This window comes from Chanodichthys erythropterus, chromosome 16 (genome assembly GCF_024489055.1).
Source record: "Chanodichthys erythropterus isolate Z2021 chromosome 16, ASM2448905v1, whole genome shotgun sequence".
Classification (NCBI taxonomy): Eukaryota; Metazoa; Chordata; class Actinopteri; order Cypriniformes; family Xenocyprididae; genus Chanodichthys; species Chanodichthys erythropterus.
In genome coordinates, this window is record NC_090236.1 from 25,432,265 (window position 1) to 25,453,965 (window position 21,701).

At 35.2% G+C, this 21,701-nt stretch overlaps 1 protein-coding gene across 1 annotated transcript in view; it reads right to left on the minus strand.

The window, feature by feature from the left end:
* kifap3b (kinesin-associated protein 3b) overlaps positions 1-16,950 on the minus strand; it is a 37,309-nt gene extending 20,359 nt beyond the window's left edge. Inside the window, exons 1-11 of the mRNA XM_067361923.1 lie at positions 16,809-16,950; positions 16,290-16,421; positions 16,039-16,190; positions 15,804-15,865; positions 14,805-14,946; positions 14,459-14,558; positions 10,547-10,671; positions 10,367-10,465; positions 10,091-10,269; positions 5,190-5,352; positions 2,614-2,714 (exon numbers count right to left, since the gene is read on the minus strand). Of these exons, the coding sequence (XP_067218024.1) occupies positions 2,614-2,714; positions 5,190-5,352; positions 10,091-10,269; positions 10,367-10,465; positions 10,547-10,671; positions 14,459-14,558; positions 14,805-14,946; positions 15,804-15,865; positions 16,039-16,190; positions 16,290-16,421; positions 16,809-16,840 (1,287 nt within the window). The 5' untranslated portion in view covers positions 16,841-16,950. The remainder of the gene's footprint in view (positions 1-2,613; positions 2,715-5,189; positions 5,353-10,090; positions 10,270-10,366; positions 10,466-10,546; positions 10,672-14,458; positions 14,559-14,804; positions 14,947-15,803; positions 15,866-16,038; positions 16,191-16,289; positions 16,422-16,808) is intronic.
* Positions 16,951-21,701: the final 4,751 nt, after the last annotated feature.

The window sequence follows — 21,701 nt, forward strand, 5'->3', positions numbered from 1 at the left end:
AAACAAAAGAAAAGAAATAAATGATGAAACAGACGTTTCCTGACAGAGAGAAGTATTAGTGCTGTCAGTGTTGGCAAAGGGATTGTTATTTGTGTTTTTATTCATGAGCCAGAGAGAGTTGAGGCAATATCCCACAGTCCACTTCAATCAGGTCAACACTGCGGACATGGGACATGCCAGGCCTATCTTAAGGAGATAACTGGTCAGAAGCCAGTTCTCTTGGTAAAGAGAAAAATGAAAAGATGAACAGATGAAGAAAGATGAGCTTAATAGTCTGCAATGGGCACAGCCATGGTGTGGGCAAGTTGGATGTTAAACAGGAAGGCACAAACAGACCAGAGCAGGCCTGTGAAGAGGCAGCAGTGAGCAATCAGGCCTCTCCCATACTGAGTATCACATAACCTGGTCCCAGGCCTCCAAATCACGCAGTCTAGACTCACTGGCACCTGCTTGCTCCTATTTACCAGCAATGGGAGGCCCTGCCTCATACCCCTGAGTCATCCCCTCCCTTCCATCTCCGTCTCTGAGCTCTCCATGGTTTCATAGCTCCATAACCCCTGCAAGCATTTCCTCACACACACCTCACAGCTTTGAGTAATTATAGCGAGACCCCTTTGTGGCAGAGGAATGGGTCCAATGCCGGGCCTCTCCTTGCCAGTTCAGAACCCAGAGCAGCGAGGCTGTTTGATCTAAATCCTCCCTTACTGAAGAGGGTCCAGGCTAACTGCCAGAGCAGACCTGAGGGACACCAGATCTACTGGCAGAAATGGACAGACTGACTTTAGCTATTGATGAAGAGTCAAGGGAGTCTTCAAAGAGAGAAATAAAAAAGAACAAACTCACACACAAAAGAATGAATTAAAGAACAAAAGAATGAACAACTGAGCGTTTCACTTAAATAACTAAAAAAAGAAAGAACTAAAACAAACAAAAGAAAGAAAGGAAGAAAGAAAGAACAAAAAAGAAATGAAAGAAAAATCAAACAAAAAACTAAATGAAAGAAAGAACAAATGTAAAAAAAATGAATAAAAATTATAGAAACAAAAAAATTTAAAAATATTTAACAACTGAACAAAATTGAAAGAAAGACAAAGAACGCAAGATCAAACAAAAAAATGAAAGGACTGAAAAGAATGAAAGAATGAACCACTGAAAGAAAGAAAGAAAAAAGAACAAAAACAAAAAAAAAGAATAAACTAAAGAACAGTCAAGTGAATCAACGAAAGAAAGAAAGAAAGAAAGAAAGAAAGAAAGAAAGAAAGAAAGAAAGAAAGAAAGAAAGAAAGAAAGAAAGAAAGAAAGAAAGAAAGAAAGAAAGAAAGAAAGAAAGAAAAACACTGCATTCTTCCCTAAGGAGTCCTGCAGCTATTCTGACATCATGCCCCAACCGTCTCCAGGCGGATTGGCGGAGCGATTAGCTTGAGGAATTTAACTTTTTTTCTTTCTTTTTTTTTTTTAACAAGCATCTGGTAGGCATTTTCACCCAATTAGGGAAGACAAGCATTTTAAAGATGACAACGGTCAGGCAGAAGTTGTTTCAGAGAAATTGTACCCAGGCAATTGCTGGTGACCCCACAGAGGCCCCCTCCTATTAAATTAGCTCTGTTATCTCATTAACTCCATGTGAGAGAAAGACAGCACTACAATTATCCCACTTTACAACACTGTGAGGTGCATACATGATACATGCATGACACACACAACAACAGCAATAACATACAGTATTTGAAAGAGCATCGCACAGTTTAACCCAACTAACTCTGTTATTTGTGTCTTTGCACCATGCATGCTAACTTCCATCAGTAAGGGCACTTTAAAACAAAATATTTTTCTCGTAACAGCAAATAAGCAATTAAATGCCTCTGTAACTCTAAGTATTTAACTCTGCATACTTCATAGATCATGCCTGTCAATCAAACAGATCCCAATCATATAGATCAAAACTGTATTATCAGTTAAATTAAGTTTTAAATCAACTACAATTAAATATTTAACACAAGTAACAATATTTTATTTCTGAAATTACTGAAAAAAATCAGTTTGGTATGAAAAGGTATTTTTCTTAATATTATTATTTAATTTAATTTATTTAGGCATTTAAACTGTTCTGCTACATTTATCACTTTGCATTATAACCTTTATATTGGGCAAGTTGGGGATTATCTAATTAATTTAAAGGGATAGTTCACCCAAAAATAAAAAATCTGTCATCATTTATTCCCAGTCAAGTTGTTCCAAACCTGTATAAATTTCTTTGCTCTGCTGTACACAAAGGAAGATATTTGGAAGGATATTTGTAAACAAGCAGATCTCGCCCTCATTGACTGCCACAGTATTTATTTTTCCTACTATGGTAGTCAATAGGGGGCGAGATCTGCTTGGTTACAAACATTCTTCCAAATATCTTCCTTTGTGTACAGCAGAACAAAAAAATGTATACAGGTTTGGAACAACTTGACGGGGAATAGATGATGACAGAATTTTCATTTCTGGGTGAACTATACCTTTAAGAAATAATCAACAGAATAATGAATTATGACAATTATTAATTATTGATAATTGATTATCAAAAAGCCTTAATAATCTCAATAATCAAAAGTGAAGAAGACCGACCTGAGGGATGCAGTCAGTATACGCGAACATGGATTTAGATTTGTCATCAACGCTGATGTGGTACAGGATACGCATCGCTATGTGCTTGTGCATGTCATCGCCTACAGAAAAAGGAAGAGAAAAAACCTTCAGAAAGATTAACAATGCATGTAAACTTTAAAAACGCTATCTAAATTGATCAGTCGTGGTCAGTTAGATAATGTATTTATACTGGCTCGTGCAGAGAGGGAGTCATTTATCATAGAGATTGGAGATAAGAGCATGTGGGGTATGTGATTACAATCCAAACTCATTTCACGGGGGAGAGAGAGAGCGTAGACACACATGCAGCACAAACACTCACACTTCTCCCTACAAACACTCTCATTAATAACACTTTATGCCCTCCTCCTCTTCTTCCCTAATGCCGATACTCCCCTGTGAGATAGGAAACACTCGGATAGATCAATGGTATAATCAGTCATTATAAGTCCAACCGTGGCAGTCAGGACCCAAGACACCCTTGAACACATTATCACATCGGCGATTAGAAGCAGATGTGACCACTGGGGAGAAATAGTAAGGGAAAGCTGAGTGGGTAAGGAAAGGGAGAGAAGAGGTTTGCTTAGTTTGTTTAATTGGGGACACAGGAGGAGGCATATATTTTAGTGGCATTAATAAGCGAGGGCCGTCCTGGGCGGGCCCTCGGTGGCTGGAACATGTGCTTCTCGTTAGTGGCTGCAGACGCAGATGACCCACGTCGCTGCTTCACCTCAGCGAGAGTAAGCGGAGACGGACGGGCTTTACGACACCTTAAACTCAGCCCTAACTGTTTAAGCGTAAATGGCTGACACGTTGAAAAAACGTGCAGCAATTAAGCCCTCGGATGTAATCAAGAGAACGATTTACAAAGCAGCATTTTGACGTGGAGGTGTCATCTGTACTGGTCAGCAAAAGAGCAGCATGTGATTGGCCTCAAATTACCCAGAATATTGTGGTTGATGCCTGACAAATATGTACAGAAAGCGCAGCTGGATTGTTATGAACGACTGAAAATGAAAACAGACACAAAGAGGAATTATTCTCCTATGACGTGTGGCTGAACTCAGAGTCACAGGGTAAATATGTTTGGCTTAGCTAGATTCAGGATATCTGATAAAAATGGCTATAATTTAAGTCAAACCTCCATCAACTACACCTGCAGCAGCTTCTGCCAAAGCAGGTTTTTGGTTTCAGTGTAACTGTATATTCTTCAGCTTGTAAAGAAAATCATTCAGATGTAGATCATATGTTGGTTTTCAAACTTTAACATTTCAGCATTACTGATTTTCCAACGCAAATAAGAGTGTATAATACACATCTTTAATTTGAAAGCGTACAAATACAATTTGTCCATTAACCTCGCATATACAAGTTTTATCTAATTTCTTGCTGGCCCAAAGAGTTTTATTTCAAATGGAGAAGAGGAAAATTATATAATCCAGTTCATTTTGGGCTTGGATGAGATGTGCTAATCAGAAGTTGGTCCACAAGGTTTTCTAAACCAGGGGTTTTCAAACAGGTCCAAGAATGCCCATTGTGCAGGAACAAGAGAACAGAAAATTTAAGTGGAACAAAAGATTTCACAAAATGTTTTTTTAGGGCCGTCAAAGTTAACTTATTATTGTTCAAAAGTTTGTTCTTTTGAACTTTCTATTCATCACAAAATATATAACAGTTTCCTCAAAAAATATTAAATATTATTATTTTATACACTGATAATTAGGGCTGGGCGATGTATCGAATGCTTTTGTCACGCGCATTTCTTCAGTAAAGCCGGTTCCCTGATTACCGCTAAATCGCCATCATCTGCTTTCAAATGAAGCGGCATTTAATAAACAGAACCGTAGTTCACTGATAAGACACGCAATATCGCGTTCAATATCGATATGTATCGCCGTCGATATTGAGCGCGATATTGCGTGTCTTATCAGTGAACTACGGCTCTGTCTATTAAATGCCGCTTCATTTGAAAGCAGGTGATGCCGATTTAGCGGTAATCAGGGAACCGGCTTTACTGAAGAAATGCGCGTGACAAAAGCATTCGATACATCGCCCAGCCCTACTGATAATATTAAGAAATGTTTCTTGAGCAGCAAATCAGCATATCAGAATGATTTTTGAAGGATCATGTGACAATGAAGGCTGGAGTAATATATTCAATAATAATATTCAGGTTTGATATCACAAGAATAAATTATAGTTTAAAATATATAAAAATAGAAAACAGCTGTTTTAATTGTAATAATATTTTACAGTATTACTGTTTTTATTGTATGTTTGATTAAATAAATGCAGCTTTCGTGAGAGACTTCTTTCAAAAACATTTTAAAAATCTTACCGACCCCAGACTTTTGAATTGTAGGGTAAATACATAATTGTTATTATTTCTGCAGAGTTTCTCAGTGAGGGTTTCAGGCAATATCTCTTGCAAAACTACTTTGGAACTATATCTATTGCAAAGTACTTGGCATTAAAATTTAAAAAACCTTTCTGTGCAATTCAATTACAGTGGAACAATGGTCCACTGTCATTCATATGAAAGGTAAGAGAGTTACCCAGCAGAGCAGTGAGTTTGGGCAGCAAACCCACATGCACCATCTTGGTGCGCAGGCCCGTGTCAAAGGAGAGGTTGTGGAGGAGTCGCAGAGTGACGTTCATCAAGTCTTCGTGCTCACATGGAACCAGACGAGCCAGCTTCTCCACCGTGTCCATCTCAGCCTATTACAAACGCATAAGTGAAGTAGACATAATACATTTTAAATTAGATGTCAAAAGAAACAAATACATACAAATATTTAAACTATCTTTTCCCTTTAAAAATCACAGTCTGAAACAAACAGAATCCTCTTCTTTTCTCACTTGTTCCTGGTATCCTACAACAGCCAGAATGTTTTGTTCAACATGTGTTTTTATGTATGTACATGATGAAAGATTTTCAAAGCCCATAGTCCATTTCTTTTATCTAAAACAAGGATTTGGTTAAGGGATACAGGAATAAAAACAACTTCTGTCTTGATAAATGCACATTCATAGCCAGAGTAGATTGATTCCAGGTGGACTGACAGTGGAGCAGAGTAGGACAAGCAGGACGAGTCTCTGTACAGCAATGACAGAAAAATCCTGATATATATGATCCCATGAACTTCTAAGACATCTTAAAGATGCAGCTTTATGCTTAAAATGCATCTATAGTGATTTCATATCTATAGTGATCTTATGGTAATTTCATGAATGTTTATTTCAAAGCTTCTGAAGTGCTGGACACCAAGAAGATCTTACCGTGTCATTCATTTTTTTTATCATGGCCCTGATTCGTTCCTTCGTTTCAAGTAAATCGTGCACATGATATAATAATTTGTTCCCTCAGTTTAGTAAACAATGGACACATTGTACTAATTTGTTCCCTCATATTGATTTAACTAAAACAAGAGAACAATTACAAAGTGGCCAAGATTTAGTAAAACGAGGGAACAAATTCATAAATTGTGGGCACAATTTAGTAAAACGATGGAAATAATTATTATATGATGTGCACAATTTAGTAAAACAAGGGAACTAGTTATTATATTGTGTGAAAGATTTAGTCAAATGAGGGAAATAACTATTATATTGTGTGCACAATTTTTGTAAAACGAGGGAACAAATTATTATATCGTGTGCACAATTTAGTAAAACAAAGGAACAAATTATTATATCGTGTGCACAATTTAGTAAAACGAGGGAACTAATTATATTGTGCAAAAAAATTAGTAAAATGAGGGAAAGAACTTTATGTTGTGTGCAAAATTTTGTAAAACGGGGAACTAATTATTATATTGTATGCAAAATTTTGTAAAATGAGGGAACAAATTATATTTTGCGAACGATTTAGTAAAACGAAGGAACAAATTATTATATTGTGTGCACAATTTAGTAAAACAAGGGAACAAATTATATTGTGCAAAAGAGTTAGTAAAATGAGGAAACAAATTCTATAGTGCGAAAGAGTTAGCAAAACGAGGGAACAAATTATTATATCGTGTGCACAATTTAGTAAAACAAGGGAACTAATTACTATATCGTGAACAATTTAGTAAAACGAGGAAACAAATTATATCGTGTGCACAATTTAGTAAAATGAGGGAACTAATTATATTGTACGAAAGATTTAGTAAAATGAGGGAAAGAACTATTACATTGTGTGCAAAATTTTGTAAAACGGGGAACTATTTATTATATTGTACGCACAATTTTGTAAAATGAGGGAACAAATTATATTTTGCGACTGATTTAGTAAAACGAAGGAACAAATTATTATATTGTATGCACAATTTAGTAAAACAAGGGAACAAATTATATTGTGCAAAAGAGTAGGTAAAATGAGGAAACAAATTATATCGTGCGAAAGAGTTAGTAAAACGAGGGAACAAATTATTATATCGTGTGCACAATTTAGTAAAATGAGGGAACTAATTATTATATTGTGCACAATTTAGTAAAACAAGGGAACTAATTATTATATTGTACGCACAATTTTGTAAAATGAGGGAACAAATTATATTTTGTGAACGATTTAGTAAAACGAAGGAACAAATTGTTATATTGTATGCACAATTTAGTAAAATGAGGGAACAAATTATATTGTGTGAAAGAGTTAGTAAAACGAGGAAACAGATTATTATATTGTGCAAAAGAGTTAGTAAAACGAGGGAACAAATTATTATATCGTGCAAAAGAGTTAGTAAAACAAGGAAACAAATTATATTGTGCAAAAGAGTTAGTAAAACGAGGGAACAAATTATTATATCGTGCGAAAGAGTTAGTAAAACAAGGAAACAAATTATATTGTGCAAAAGAGTTAGTAAAACAAGGGAACAAATTATTATATCGTGCAAAAGAGTTAGTAAAACGAGGGAACAAATTATTATATCGTGCGAAAGAGTTAGTAAAACAAGGAAACAAATTATATTGTGCGAAAGAGTTAGTAAAACGAGGGAACAAATTATTATATTGTGCAAAAGAGTTAGTAAAACGATGGAACAAATTATTATATCGTGCGAAAGAGTTAGTAAAACAAGGAAACAAATTATATTGTGCGCAGTGGTGTAATGTAACGAAGTAATAAGTATTTTTTGAGAGAATTTGTACTTTACTTGAGTCTTTATATTTCTGTCAACTTTTACTTTTACTCCACTACATTTCCTAAATAAATTGTATACTTTTACTCCGATACATTTTCCCAAAGCATTTTCGTTACTTACTACAAAATAAAGTCGGAAGAACACAAACTGCAAGCAAGTGCTCGCACAACCGCGGTTGATTTCATTATACGGGTTGCACTACAGTACATGTTTTCATATCATTATAAAGTAATTAGTTAGATGCTGCATTAGTGGAGAACAGTAGTATGTTCTCCGTCGAGGCTAACATTGTTTTAACCGCTTGAGGTACTACTAATGTGACAAAAATACCAACTGTTTAATGTTACGATTGTTACCATTCATTTGCATTAGTTTATATCCATTTGTTCGCTGGTATGCATTCGTTATCCAGCGAAGTTGCATATTTAAACTGTATCATCAGTTAGTAAAACAAGGAAACAAATTATATTGTGCGAAAGAGTTAGTAAAACGAGGGAACAAATTATTATATTGTGCGAGTTAGTAAAACAAGGAAACAAATTATATTGTGCGAAAGAGTTAGTAAAACAAGGAAACAAATTATATTGTGTGAAAGAGTTAGTAAAACAAGGAAAGAAATTATATTGTGCGAAAGAGTTAGTAAAACGAGGGAACAAGTTATTATATCATGCAAAAGAGTTAGTAAAACGAGGGAACAAATTATTATATCGTGCGAAAGAGTTAGTAAAACGAGGGAACAAATTATTATATCGTGCGAAATAGTTAGTAAAACAAGGAAACAAATTATATTGTGCGAAAGAGTTAGTAAAACAAGGAAACAAATTATATTGTGCGAAAGAGTTAGTAAAATGAGGGAACAAATTATTATATCATGTGAAAGAGTTAGTAAAACAAGGAAAGAAATTATATTGTGCGAAAGAGTTAGTAAAACGAGGGAACAAGTTATTATATCATGCAAAAGAGTTAGTAAAACGAGGGAACAAATTATTATATCGTGCGAAAGAGTTAGTAAAACGAGGGAACAAATTATTATATCGTGCGAAATAGTTAGTAAAACGAGGGAACAAATTATTATATCGTGCGAAATAGTTAGTAAAACAAGGAAACAAATTATATTGTGCGAAAGAGTTAGTAAAACGAGGGAACAAATTATATTGTGTGAAAGAGTTAGTAAAACAAGGAAACAAATTATATTGTGTGAAAGAGTTAGTAAAACGAGGGAACAAATTATTATATCGTGCGAAAGAGTTAGTAAAACAAGGAAACAAATTATATTGTGTGAAAGAGTTAGTATAACGAGGGAACAAATTATTATATCGTGCAAAAGAGTTAGTAAAACGAGGGAACAAATTATTATATCGTGCGAAAGAGTTACTAAAACAAGGAAACAAAATATATTGTGCGAAAGAGTTAGTAAAACGAGGAAACAGATTATTATATCATGCAAAAGAGTTAGTAAAACGAGGGAACAAATTATTATATCGTGCGAAAGAGTTAGTAAAACAAGGAAACAAATTATATTGTGTGAAAGAGTTAGTAAAACGAGGGAACAAATTATTATATCGTGCAAAAGAGTTAGTAAAACGAGGGAACAAATTATTATATTGTGCGAAAGAGTTACTAAAACAAGGAAACAAAATATATTGTGCGAAAGAGTTCGTAAAACGAGGGAACAAATTATTATATTGTGTGCACAATTTAGTATAATGAGGAAATACATTATTATATCGTTTGCACAATTTAGTAAAATAAGGGAACTAATTATCATATCGTGCACAATTTAGTAAAACGAGGGAACTAATTATTATATTCTACGCACAATTTTGTAAAATGAGGGAACAAATTATATTGTGCGAAAGAGTTCGTAAAACGAGGGAACAAATTATTACATCGTGTGCACAATTTAGTAAAATGAGGGAACTAATTATTATATTGTGTGCGCAATTTAGTAAACCGAGGTGCGAAAGATTTAGTAAAATGAGGGAACAAATTATTACATTGTACTATTTACTTAGAATGAGGGAACGAATTAGTAAAATATGCTGATGTATTAGTAAGTTCATTTGTGCCCATGATGTATATATTTTTTCCTGCATATCATGTACATACACACACATAAAAATACATACTGTATATGTGTGTGATGAATAAAACCAATAAATAAATAAATAAATACTACTACCACCACCACAAAATGTTTGAGTAGTTATACATGTGTAAGGCTTTAGAATTTTAACTGTTATATGAGGTTCTTGCTTTGTGTTTTCATGTTTGAAAAGGTTTCAAAATACATTGTGAGATCAGTATTACAAAAGGTAATACATGAGGATTTTTACCATGTCATTCTTGTTCTCCAAGAAGATGCTAAGCTTTTTGAGGAAGGAGACCACCAGCACCAGCAGCTCCTCGTTCTCTCTCTCTAGAGACTTGACCAGCAGGTGCACAATGTTCTTGTTCCTCATCTTGAGCTCTGTGCGGGTGTCCTCAGACAGGTTCAACAGCAGGTAGAATGCAACTAGAGCCGTAGGGAGGAAGAGGAACACATAAACAAAGCCTCATGATTGACTCCTACTAAATGACTCCTACTCCTAGAAATCTTTCACTTCCTGTACCTCGCAGCAGCTGCTCCTGTTTGACCAGGAAGCTTTGGTATTTCTTTAGGGTTTTCTCATGCTCCTTCCGCAAGCTCTGGTTTTCGGGGTCTTCGTCACGTGGATATGTTAAGGAATAATCTAATTAATTTAACATGTTAATTTAGTGATTCATTGTTGACTTTTTGACAAAAAGGATATAAGCCTTGCTCTTCTTCTCTAATTCATCCTGCCACAGGTCATATTTCTTCAGCTCATGCTCGATGATGTTCATGCACAGCACACCAATCTTATAGTGTGTGATGAGCCCGTGGAACTGAGAGAAACTGCAGGAAGAAAACGAGTTGTGAAGGTCTGTCCTCCTCTGACCTCTAATGGTACATTCAGCCAGACACTGATGCATGCGATACAATCGGAGAACTAGACAATGGCTGGTATGCAGAGACACCGAGACGGACATGCCAGATGAATTTCATACTCTAGTCCTGATTAGTACATAAACAAAACTGAAAGATCAGGCCAAACAACTCATCATACATTTCAAATACATCCTTCAAACGTCAAAGTCAATCTAGCTTGTGGAAAGAAATTTCCACATTAGCCATCTAAAAATGAGAGCCAAGGAAAACCTTCAAATGAGAACACAGTCTTTCATTGCTCAAATAAATGCTGACAGCTATCTCAGTAAAAGCAGTAACCTGATCAGCGGGCACTAAAGATGTTTTGAAAACATATCATGGTTTTCTTAAGGCTTTCAATCTTATACAAGAGCTTTATCAGAATGATATATGGTATGCAATCTGCTTCTTAAAATAAAAAGTTAATAGTGAAGGTAGCATATTAATCCTCCAAAATATCTCTCTCCCTACACAGTAAAGTTTTTTTTGAAAAACGTCTCTTATGCTCACCAAGACTGCATTTATTTGATCTAAAACACAGTAAAAACAGCAATATTGTGAAATATAACAATTTTAAATAACAGTTTACCATTTTAATATATTTATTTAAAGTGTAATTTATTTCTGTGGCTGGTGTGGCTGTACTCATCCTCATGTTGTTCCAAACCCATAAGACCTTTGTTCATCTTCAGAATACAAATTAAGATATTTTTGATGAAATCCAAGGGTTTTTTTATCTCCCATAGAAAGCAATGAAATTACCACATTCAAGGTCCAGAAGTAGTAAAAATATTGTTAAAATAATCAACGTGACTACAGTGGTTCAACCTTAATGTTATGAAGCAACGAGGATACATTTTTTTCGCGAAAACAAAACAAAATAACGACTTTATTCAACAATTTTGTCTCTCCTCTGTCAAGTCTCCTACACTGTCTATGTTGTATAGACAGTGCAGCGCATCTGTGTTTACGTCAGAACGCTGACTCAGTATTGGCTGACGCTGTTCATGAGAGCAACAAGACACATGTGATGCTGACGCAGGAGTCACTTTTGGTCAATTTAATGCATCCTTTCTGAATAAAAGTATTAATTTCTTTTAAAAAAGTAATAATAATCTTACTGAACCCAAACTTTTGAACGGTAGTGTACATATTTATCTTAATGATTATTAGTTGACTGGTCATTATGAAGGAAGCCACAGGATGTCATCATGTCCAAAAACAGCTGGACAGATAAGCAACAGAATGACATCTTTTTGAAAAGTCCAAAAATGTGCAGCCAAACAAAGACTTACAGATCATGATCTGTTCATAACAGGAAAAGATTGCTCAGATTAGGTGATTTAAAGTGTGATTTGACTTTATATATTTTTTTTATATTATATTTTTATATATATATATATATATATATATATATAGATTATATATATATATATATATATATATATATATATAGATATATAGATATATAGATATATATATAGATATATAGATATAAATATATATAAATATATATAAATATATATATAAAGATATAAATATATATATATATATATAAAATAAAACAGAAGCAGAGCAGTAAAGGAAATTCTTGGTCTATCTCTAGCTGGGAAATAATAATTTTTTTATTTGCAAAATAATATTTGCATTAAAATACGCGCATATGTACTTTTATTTGTATGCCTAATATGTCAAAACAGTGGTGTAACTTTGTTTTAAAAAGTGGATGGGACAGGAGTGTGTGTGGGTGGGGAGGGGAGGTGTTGCTAATACATTACATGTACAATAACAATTGTAGAAAAAAAAAAAACATTACTATGTCCAGAAATTACTTTTAATAGTACATTAAGAACTCATGTTTAATGCGATAGTATTAAACATGTCTATATCTGTAATACAATATTATTGTTAGTCCTGAGATTCTTCACATTACACTGTAAAAAAAAGTTGCTGACTTAAATTTTTAAAGGTGCCCTAGAATTAAAAACTGAATTTATTTTGGCATAGTTACGTAACAAGAGTTCAGTACATGGAAATGACATACAGTGAGTCTCAAACTCCATTGTTTCCTCCTTCTTATATAAATCTCATTTGTTTAAAAGACCTCCGAAGAACAGGCGAATCTCAACATATCACCGACTGTGACGTAATAGTTGGGGTGTACGCCCCCAATATTTGCATATGCCAGCCCATGTTCAAGCGTTAGACAAGGGCAGGACGTCTGGATGTGCACAGCTGAATCATCAGACTAGGTAAGCAAGAAAGGACAACAGCGAAAAATGGCAGATGGAGCAATAATAACTGACATGATCCATGATATCATGATATTTTTAGTGAATTGTAAATTGTCTTTCTAAACGTTTCGTTAGTGGTTAACGCTACCATCGTTTCTTACTGTATTCACGGAGACAAGACTGTCGTTATTTTCATTATTAAACACTTGCAGTCTGCATAATTCATAAACACAACTTCATTCTTTATAAATCTCTCTAACAGTGTAGCATTAGCCGTTAGCCACGGATCACAGCCTCAAATTCATTCAGAATCAAATGTAAACATCCAAATAAATACAATACTCACATAATCCGAGGCATACATGCAGTATGCATGATGAACACTTTGTAAAGATCCATTTTGAGGGTTATATTAGCTGTGTAAACTTTGTTTATGCACTGTTTAAGGCAAGCGCGAGCTCCGTGGGCGGACAGCGTGAGCATTTAAAGGGGCCGCAACCTGAATCGGCACATTTCTAATTATGCCCCAAAATAGGCGGTTAAAAAAATTAATTTAAAAAAATCTATGGGGTATTTTGAGCTGAAACTTCACAGACACATTCAGGGGACACATTAGACTTATATTACATCTTTTAAAAAAACGTTCGATGGCACCTTTAAGTAAAAATTAACTTGGCTGTTTAAGTAATTTCAACTTAAATGACATTAAACTGACTTTAAAAAATTAGTTGCATCTTGTTTAACAAAATTTTTTTTTGAAAATTGCTTAACTTATTTTAATAAGTTAAAGTAATGTAAAAACATAAAACTTATTCATCATATAATTTTTTTACAGTGTAGGAAATAAATACATAGATCTGCAATTAGCATTCGAATTACCTGGTGGTCTGGTGCTAGAAATTTTATTAACCATGTAAAAAGTTCTGGGTTCTAATCTGCCCTCATATAGTTTTTTTTCCTCATTAAAATCAAAGATGTTCATCAATGACTGTATATCAAGAGCAGGGTCACGTTTGTGTGCATTTTGTTTTGTGATTTCACCAGAAACAATAGAGTCTCCGCAACAGCATTAATCAATAGACTGACGCGCTCATCTGTGTGAAGACTGTGCACAAGCCAAAAGAGAACGTAAACCCTGCCTACTTTGATTTGATTGGCCATCTCAATCATTCTGACATTGACAAGCGCTGTTAGACCGCTGAGGCAGAGCAGACGAAAAATGTAACTTTTAAAACTTTTTGTCATCCCAACACCCTCAGATTGCTGCAGAATGATTTGCAGCAGAGCAGTGCAAAGAATTTAAAATATTGGGGGAGACAATTTGACCATTTCTAATTATTGCGAGGGACTTGTCCCCCTCAATATCTATGGTGGTTCTGTTCTGTTCTGTTCTATTCTATTCTATTCTGTAAAGCACCACAACAAAAATGAATATGGCGGTTGACATAAAGGACTAAAAAAGCTGTAAAGGAATTGTCTACCTTGAGAAGCAGAAGAAGACATAGATGATAGTAGTTGCTAACTCTACACTGTGTTTCCAGTCCTCTCTCAGTACCCGGGCCAGAGCTCCAAGTGCAGTCTCTGAAAAACATCAAACACAACACAAACAACTGGATAAATGAATGATCACTGACACAGATTAAATCCACACGCTCCACCAACAAAATCAAACATATATTGCAAGAGAAGTCAAAACCGCTGAAATTGCTGCTGTTGTGCAGCAGTTCATGACTTTTCATATGTTTATGACAGAGGTTTGTTATAGAATAATAACACTGTTGACAATGAATTGAAAAAAAAAAAAAAAAAAATTGGTTAATTTAGTACCATTATGTAGGAGCTCCTCCAGGTTATCAGGGTTACGGGCCAAATGGAGGATCAGAGTGGACCCTCTGATCTTCTCAGGAATGTTCTCATACAACAGCTCTATGTAATCATCGATTTTATTAATATTGGCCTCCTCATCAATCTGAAAAAGAAAAAAAGGATTATGGAAATACATTAACTTTAGACTACGGCTGTCAATCAATTAAAGTTTGTCACAGTTAAAGCATTCAGGAAACTAAATAATAGTAAAAAGACAGTCTTCAATTGATAATAACATTTCTATTAAGGGGTTAGTTCACCCAAAAATACAATTTCTGTCATTAATTACTCACCCTCATGTCGTTCCAAACCCGTAAGACCTTTGTTCATCTTCGTAATGTTAATTAAGATATTTTTGATGAAATCCAAGAGGTTTTTTATCCCCAATAGAAAGCAACGTAATTACCGCCATTCAAGGTCCAGAACAGTCCAGAAAAACTATGTCTTTACTACTTTTCTGGACCTCGAATGGCAGTAATTACGTTGCTTTCTATTGGTGATACAGAAAAATACTCTTGTATTTCATCAAAAATATCTTAATTTGCGTTCCGAAGATGAACGAAGGTCTTACAGGTTTGGAACGACATTAGGGTGAGTAATTAATGACAAAAACTTCATATTTGGATGAACTAACCCTTTAAGGAGGTTGTGGGTGATATTTTATTTGTTGAGCTTCACTGATGACTGAATTACACCATTCAAAGCCTGAAAATTACTTTTATTAGACACCTAATCAGGGTTTGGTTTATATACAAACTAAAAAGGAGGAGGATCAGTTTCAATCAGTTTCAAATTAGTTGGTAAAAATCACACAGCACAGAATGAATCATGTCTAATAAGACAAATGTGGTAAGGGCATTAAAATCAGCAGCATTTGAGATTTCTAATTATGCTTTAACACATTCACTTTGTCAGCCCTAATTACAAATAACTTTAAATGTGTTTGGGTGGGAAGCATACTTCCATTCCTTCAAACGGCAGTAGTTCTCTGGGTTTCAGTGGTTTCTTTTCCTTCTTCTCCGCTATGGACAGACAACATGAAACAAGGAATGCCATCGCCATTAAAATGACATATGATACGTTCAAAATAAATAAATAAATAAATAAACACTACTAAAACAACAACATGGTGGGTTGCTCATATAAATATACCACAAAAAATACTTTTTATTGTTTGCAAAAGGGAAGGATTTACATTTACTGCTGGGCTTCTTTCGGTTCTGTAAATACAGCAGCAAATGCTCCACCTCTGCCAGTTTTGATGGATGAATGATTTTACACTCTTCCACCACCTTCCTGGCCAGGGAGGAAATATCAGTGCTGGCATTCAGACTCCTTAGCCGGATGCTAAAAAACAAACATAGACATAAATGCTGACACAAGCTGAGTGAAATGTAATAAAGAGAATAGAGAAGAGTGTGTGCATATACATAGCTCTCCGCTTACATTTTCTGGCATTCCTTCTTTTCCTCATGCCTGGCATTGCCGGACTCTCCTAAAATGGATGCTTCCACCTCATAGTACACCACTAGAGCCTTTTCTGTAGGATGCACATCTATATCACCAATCCTACATTTCCTAATAGACACAGAAGAGATCAAGATTGGATGTGACAGTGAGTTGCAACAAACATTGGCTGTGTCTCAAACCCTATAGTGAGCTGTATCACAGGTGCAGCTTACTCGGGACGCGCCCAAAGTACTACATAATTGGCTAGATGAGCAGAGACACTGGGATGGTTACAGTAGGCCACGCCCACGGCAAGAGGAGCGGATGAATTTGACCCAGATTTACACTATAGAAATTATAAGGAACCAATTCACTTTAAAATAAAACCAGCGGGAGTAAACACAAATGAATAATATTTAGTATTCACACATTATATGCAGTGTCTCTTCCTTGTCGATCGAACTAACATAAAGCATCCATACTGCGATATATGCTTAAGTTAAATGTAATGGTTACCGCTGCAAATACTGCGAATCGTCCGGCTGCATTTTATTCCGTTCATGTGAAAGCGCGAGACGTCGGTTTGGGTGCTCTTCAGATTGTTGTTGACATGAATGAGAATCAAAGCATCGTTCATCCGCACTGGGCTGATCTGCTATCACATTCACATCTGATAGGTCGAGGAGGGACAGAAGCCTGAACTGAGCGCGGTCGCCATCTGTAGGACGGGAGGAATATGAGGGCGGAGCGGCGTCTTTTCATAGATAATAAATCTAGTGCTATGGAGTTTACAAATGACTATGGTATAGTGTTATGGTTAGTTTTCAGTTTCACTTTTTCGAAATTGCATCGTTGGAATTAAAACGTAAAAGGGGTCTCTAAGGAAGTCAGTGTAATATGCAGTTTTTACCCACATTCTACCCTGGAGTCACTCTTATGGATAACATTTGCTTGCTTCATTCATTCATTCATTCATTCATATAAATGGTAAATAATGTAAACAAACAATTTTGTCTAACATAGTTATGGTAAGTTGAGCAAATGTTAATGTTTCTATAAGACAACAAACATGAATTTCTTCATTGGAAATTATGGATTGTAGCATTTGTTATGCAAGTTGTTTATTTACATATGTGTTACACAGTAGAGAATATAATCAAATTTATGCATAAATGAAAGCAGTTAAGCTACATCCTCCAGAGAATATGACAGATTAATATGATTGTTTAACAGTATGAGTTGAGCTGGTCTTTCCAGTTTCACAGACAGGGCTTAACTTAAGCCAGGACTAGGCCTTAGTTAAATTAGGATAATTAGCAGCTTATATTAAATGTCTTAGAAAAAAAGAAAAAGAAAAGATTACTGGTGTGCATCCCGAGACAAAACAATCGCACTGACATATTTTAAGATATTTCAGTGCAAGTTATTTTCAGTTAAAACAGCTCAAATATGCATTTTAGTCTGGGACTAGCTTGAGCCATGTCTGTGAAACCAGGCGTAAGAATAATAAAGAAAAATTATAATGATTAATTCCATTGAAGGGTGTAGGAATATATAAATAGAAACATTTATTTTTGATCATTTTTATCATTTTGCTTTGTAGCTTTTCGTGTGTCTTGTTGAATGTGCTGGACATTTGGCTGGTCACCAGTGTGTTTGTTCGGTCTTATTTTATGCATGGATTTATATTCAGAGAGTGGTGATTCATATGTTTGGCATTGCTGATTTCAGAGCTGTCTAGCAGCAGAATTCATATCTTGATAATTTATCCAGCTCTTCTCTGCTGACAAGAGAACATGAAAGAAAGCAAGAACACTTGTTTTTCACTCCAAAATAGGATGACAGATTTGTTTGTTCTAAGAATTAATCCAAATCCACAGGTGAATGTTAAGGGAAAAAAATACTTTTAGTTGAGGGGGTTTCACTGTTACAGTTTAACAAGCAGTGTTGGGGAAAGTTACTTTTTATGAAAAGTAATGCCTTACATTACTTTTTCTCACCTGGGCTGGGCTTGCTTGTTTGTTTTTTAATAACACAAAAGTTATATTTTTGGCAAATGTTTTCACACCAAAAGTGAAATGCTGAAGGAAATGCATATTTACACCTGTATAATAGAGGCCGAAACTCAAACAAACTTTTCAGCTGTTCTGCCATTCTGGATTAAAGAAGAATAAGACACAGGAGAAGGCAGTTCAACACTTATTTCTAAATCTTAAGTAATTTTTGCTTATTAGAATGGTTGAATTAGATCATTGAAGGTCAGCAGCAAAGACACTAGTTAATAAAGTGAGATTAAATACAAAAAGTATATTTTTGTAATTTAATATAGTTAATTATTACAGGTTTGTGTAAAATTCTGAGATTGCATTTCACTGTTTCTATCCATTTTGTGGACAGGAGAGCTGTCAGTCAATAAATGTGAAAAAGTAACTTGGATTACTTATTTGAAAAAGTAACAGATATTTTGTTGTAAATTGAAAAAACTAATGTTACTTTACTAGTTACTTGAAAAAGTAATCTGATTACATAACTCAAGTTACTTAGGTAATGCGTTACCCCCAACACTGTTCACAAGTTTTGTTCTATTTGAGTCACCAGACGTTTATAATTTCTTCTGAGCAATATAAAAATATGCTATACCATAAACATCAGCAATTCATATGCTTTTATGCTGATGATCAGTTCTAAATTTCAACCGTGAACACAAATAGATTGTGTTACATTTTAAAAGACAGAGAGAATCCATAATGTTTGGTAATAGTGAAAACAATATCAACAGCATTGGGTGGCCTATATATAGTGGCATGACTAAACTCAGCAGCCTATAGCACAGGGCAGCGGATATACTCTCTGCATGAGTTCACACGGATTCAGTCTAGTGACCTTTACCAGTTATACTATACTATAATGATCTACGCTGGCTCACACATGTGAGTCATAGCATTACCCAAAAACCAGTTTACCATAATTAAATGTTTTCATTTCTCACAATGAATCATCCAGTTGGATTCATTTACCAGTCAGCCCTTGAAAGCTGGCAAGAGTTTATAGGGATATTTTCAGGTTTAACGTTGCACTCATGTGAAACTTTTTCCTTTTTTTCAGATGCATCACACTCAGGGCCATACTATTAATGATGTCACTGGCTGCTCATGTTGTTGAGGATTCACCATATATAATGCTATAACAACATACAGAGTGCCCGCTCTGCTTACGGTTGTTTGCTATAGCACATTTTTGTCCCACCACGAAACACGATGCTCATTTTCCCGGCCCACCCTGCAAACCACCCTCTGACACATTAGAGCAGTCTAGCACGCACTGCAGCAGTAACAGCAAAGTAAAACAGTAATCTAACTAATTTGAAACATTTTGTGGTGATTTACAGGCAAAGCTGTGAAATATGACTTTAATAATGGTTACAAATGGCTCCACTGCTGTCTGTCTGAGAAACGCAGAAGAGCTCGAGAGCTTATGAAAAAGGCTGGCCCATTTGCCATATTTCTGGCAGCACATTTGTTATCAATGAAATGTGAAAATGACTGTGGTGCGGCTGTTACGGTTATTGCAGACTGAACTGTTGATGAAGTCGCTGTCCTGTGGTTCTGTTGTAATTGAGCTGAAGGTACTTTCATGTGTCAGACTGTGGGATGTGTGTGGTGCCAGTGGGCTGACTGGATTGGTGCTGCCCTACATTTACGAGCCAGCTTGTTTGTTTCAGTATTTCATAACAGTTTGATTTTACTGTTGACAATCTGCGTCAATAAGGTATTTAGCTATATTTAGTGATTTTACTGTTATGACAGATTGAAAAAACATTGGGATACTGATCCTAAATGGAAAACATCTTTTATTAAAACAGAGCAACTTAATTATATTGGCTGAACTTGTTAAAATTGTGCCCAGAACATTGAGGGAACATTTCTCAAACTACTGTGTGACCTTCAGGGTCATTACACTCACTTCAGAAGTCATTACGCTTCAGAAGCTACTTTGACACTCGTTCGGTCCTCTGGCTTCCCTCTCGTTTTATGCACATGCTTTGTACGACCCGTAGGTGAGCAGCCTGCCACGTCTGACACCAATAATATGCATAAGGTAACAGAACAAAACGGGATCAAACGCTGGAGCCCTCGTACTACACCACACAAACCATTTATACCATCCATTTAGAATGTCTCGTTTTTTATATTATGATCACTGTTGAAATTGAATTCTTTGAAAGACTCATTTCAAGGTAACCTCCTGAGACTGATATTTCTGAAAATAATTAAATGAAGGACTGCTTAGCATGGAGGCTCCCCTTGAGAATTATAAGCATTTTTAATTAATCAGACGAAAAAACATGGCTACTGATCATAGTTCTGTGTGCAGATTTATGTCTGCGCTGATGTGGAATGAAGATGGGAAGAGTTTCACAATGTGCGTCTGCTCCAGAAAGAGTTAAGGAATGTTGTTCATTGTCACATGATGTGGGAGAAGACAGGCAATATTCAACACCCCCCGACACCCCCTCCCTGCCGGGCGCACATCTTGCCCGCAGATGTGGTGATACCGCAAACACTTCAAAGTGCCTCCCCTCCGACCAACTGATATTCTGACGCCAACTGTAAATGTCCTGGACACGCATAGTGGAAAATATGAAACCTTTTAAATGGCTCGGGAGGAACTCCTTGAGAAAAAGAAGCACTTCCATTGTGACTATGGAAAAGTTAGAACAAAAGAGTTCTGAAGAGGCAATGTATCTGAAAGTGAATTAGGCCTCTGTTGCAGAAAAAATAACATTGGCTCTCTGTATTTGCAGGGATAAAAAGTGTCTTGGGCATGCAAGCTGTTTTGGGTTATGTAATGGTGTGTTTTTGATTTTGGGTCATTTTATGTGTCAAATGCTTTTGTACCTACAATAATGTTCAAAAGCGTCAGGCCTGTTTTGCTCGTCACATTCGTTTGATCAAAAATACTGTAATAATGTGAAATATATTGTAATTTTAAGGAACTGCTTTCTATTTGAATATATTTTAAAATGTAATATATTTCTGTGATGGTAAAGCTGAGTTTTCAGCATCATTATTCCAGTCTTCAGTGTCACATGATCTTTCAGATATCATTATAATATGGTAATTTGATTTCAGTTTTTTCAGGATTTTTTGATAAACACAAAGTTCAAAGGAGCAGCATTTAAATGAAATAGAAATCTTTTGTCACATTATAAATTTCTTAACTGTCACATTACAAAATGTCTATTGTCACTTCCAATTATATCTTTGATGAATAAAAGTATTAATTCAAAAAAACTGTACTGACCTCAAACTTTTGAACAGTAGAGTATGTTATACCAAATAAATGGTAAATGGACATAATTATTTAGGTTGAAGTAAATTAAATATTTTTTAATTACATTAAATTACA